Genomic DNA, 2,935 nt, shown 5'->3' with positions numbered 1-2,935 from the left:
AGAGAGAAACATTGATCAACTGCCTCCTGCTCACCTCCTACTGGGGATGTGCCCACAACCAAGGTACATAACCTTGACCGGAATTGAACCTGGCATCTTTGAGTCCACAGGCCGACGCTCTATCCACTGAGCCAAACCGGTTAGGGCCAGGCTGTCATTAAGGGCCAGGACCCCACTCTCTCCTGCGGCTGCCGAAACCACTCACATGGTGAACAGGCCCTTGCTGAGGGCTTGCTATATGCCAGGCGGGTTTTCAGGTACAAGGATCCAATAGTGAACTAGACACTTTGTCCTACAGAGAATAGATTTGTGGGAATAGAGTACTTTTTTTTTTTTTAAAGGAAGTGGTAGATGGCATGATTTTATTGAAATGTTTTAGTACAATGTTGGAGGAGCTTAAAATCTTATATTCTAAACCAATGCAAGCACTACAGTGGAACTGCTCCTAAACTGACATGCCTGGCCAAGGAAAGTTAATTTTACTAAATATAACTTAACGTGGAGACTAAAGAACTTTGGTGTATTTATCTTTCTCTGCCCTACCACCCCCCCTGACAGCTAGACATACTCCAAGTCTTCTTCACTCAGCAGAGTTGCACAGGACAGACACATTTTGGTGGTCGCGCTTAACGTTTCCACATCATGAGTAGCAAGGAATGGAACATGCTGGGACGAAGACAGAAGCCCATCTGTTTTGAACAACTGACTTGATCAGATTACAATCTCACTCTTTCTCCAAAGCCATTTTAAGACACAGCAAAATGCTAGTTTCTGGAACGACTGAAATGATACTTTCTGACTTCAACCCAACCTCCGCTCTATGAAGTTTGAAACCTTGAAGGTTGCTGTTCAAGTTTGCCAATGACTTAAATGGATTTTATTTTCCACCCACAGAACTGAGGTCAGAGAGTTTGTTCTGTACAAGATTCAGCAGGAGGGACAGACTGTCTTTGATCATTCCGAGGCTCTGTCTACGCAGATCTTCCTCTCTGGGGCTGAAGAATCAACTTCCCTGTCCATCAATGTGCATGTGATAAAATTCACTGAGTCAGAGCTAGACTTCTGCCCGAGGCCACAGGCATCTCCCATTGTAAATAAAGGGCCACCTGGCAGATAAAGCACCCCTCGGTGAATTTCCCGTCCATCCTCACTTTGGGCTACTTTTTTTGAACATTATCCTAACTGATTCTACTTCTCTGTCCTTTTTTTTTTTCTTAAGTATCTCCTACCCGCATTTTTCGTGTAACAGCTTTAGTTAAAATAATCAGTTGTTATGTTGAATTTGAGCTTCTTGCAAAATATCCAAGTGGATGTGTTCATCATGTAAGTGGAAATAATGAAACTTGTCCAGTTTGGGCACTACCTGGAGCAATTATAATAGCTAAATCCATGAGAATGAATCATGTAGCCCAGGAACAGCATATAAAGCAAGAAGAGATGTGAGAATTAGTGAACAGAACTACATTCATTTTCATAAAATAAAGACTGGAGGTAGGTGTGAAGAAAAAATAGAAAGAGGGGAAAATCAAGAGAAACATTGTGAAAGCCAAGAAGAGTGTTTCCAAATAGGTAGCCAATATTATGTAATGCTAAACAAAAGTAAAAGAAGAGAAAAATCCAATGGATTTATTAAGTAGATATGTCAAACCAAAAAATAAATAAATAAAATAAAATAAAATAATCAGTTGCCTTGAGGCTTGCTACTTCCAATTACAAAAGGCAAAAGAACATGTAATTGAAACGAATAAAATAATGTTGACATACTAGTATGCGTCTGGTGGCACGCATCACATTTCACCTTTTGATTTATGTCAAAGCAAAATCGGGGCCCTTGCTATCAAGTTGCTGAACGGAACTGCCCTGCTCTCCGGTACATGGTGTGGCCCAAGTTGTCCTCCTTTCCTCCCACTTGGGTCTGTGTTTCCGTCTCAATCAGTTGGTTGGTGACACCCAGTTCAAGGAGGGACCCTCCCACCTCACTTCCCTGCGCGCAGGCGGCCCCACCCCCCGTGGGCACAGAGCGCTGTCCTCGCTGCCCAGAGCCCAGCCTGTTGCTCGGCCCTCCCTGCCCAGCAGCTCCCGGACTCCCCGGACTCCCTACGGGGCTGCGGTGGCTCGAAGTTCCCAGCGTCAGCACACCTGAACCAGGTCCCCCTGCGGGGAGGCAGCAGGAGCAGCGAGGGACCTCGGCGCCCTGGCCTCCGGCTATGAGTTCCTGGAGGTACCTCAGGTGACGCATCGCGCCTACCTGGGGCAAGGGCCCCTTTGGTCTGACCGCCCTCCTGGACCCTCAGATCTGCCTGAGACGCATCAGCCCCCCTTACAGGCTCTTCCCCTCCAGCTTTCTTCCACCGGCACCTTAGTGATGCCCGCGCCAAGGAGCGTTGGTCCCCTGCCAAGTGGCAGGACACCCTGTCCTTCCTGAGCCTGGTGCCCGAGGGGCTGCCACCGGTCACTGAGCCCTGAGCCCTCCCCAGACCCTTCCCCAGTGCCCTGCCCTGTCTGGCTCCCGAGGAGGCTCCTAGGACTGAAGGTCTCCCCCCAGCTTTCCGTCCTGACTGAGTGGAGGGTGGGAGGAGAGGTTGCAGGAGGCAGGGGGAGGGTGTGGGAGAGGGGGAAGGGACCTGGGCTGGCTGGAAGCCCTGTGTGTGCCCAGCCAGTGCCCTGGCCGCTCGCCTGCATGGAGGGCGGCATTCTGGGCCATAGAATCAGATGAGGCCAATGCCGTCCCCTCACTGTTATTTCTCCTCTTTCCAGCCCACGTCTCTCATGGAAAAGAATCATGAGCATCTTTTTCCTGCCATTGATCTCATCAGGCTTTGCTCCTCGGGCAAAATATAAAGAGAAAGAGAACCTTCCTGTCCGGGAAGCTGGGCCGCAGCTGCACCAGAGCAGGTCTGTGGGGGAAGGGGGGAGGGGTGCTGGGAGGAGGGGA

The 2,935-nt window shown here is 49.4% G+C and overlaps 1 protein-coding gene across 1 annotated transcript in view; it reads left to right on the top strand.

Moving 5' to 3' along the window:
- The first annotated feature begins 92 nt into the window (after positions 1-92).
- The window catches only part of GLB1L3 (galactosidase, beta 1-like 3), a 24,040-nt gene continuing 21,197 nt past the window's right edge, over positions 93-2,935 (top strand). Inside the window, exons 1-2 of the mRNA XM_014528477.1 lie at positions 93-2,230; positions 2,758-2,895. Coding sequence (XP_014383963.1) covers positions 1,809-2,230; positions 2,758-2,895 — 560 coding nt within the window. The 5' untranslated portion in view covers positions 93-1,808. The remainder of the gene's footprint in view (positions 2,231-2,757; positions 2,896-2,935) is intronic.

Source organism: Myotis brandtii, unplaced genomic scaffold (assembly GCF_000412655.1).
Source record: "Myotis brandtii unplaced genomic scaffold, ASM41265v1 scaffold636, whole genome shotgun sequence".
NCBI lineage: Eukaryota > Metazoa > Chordata > Mammalia > Chiroptera > Vespertilionidae > Myotis > Myotis brandtii.
The sequence above is the reverse complement of the archived record's forward strand: the minus strand, read 5'-3'. Positions and strand labels throughout refer to the sequence as shown.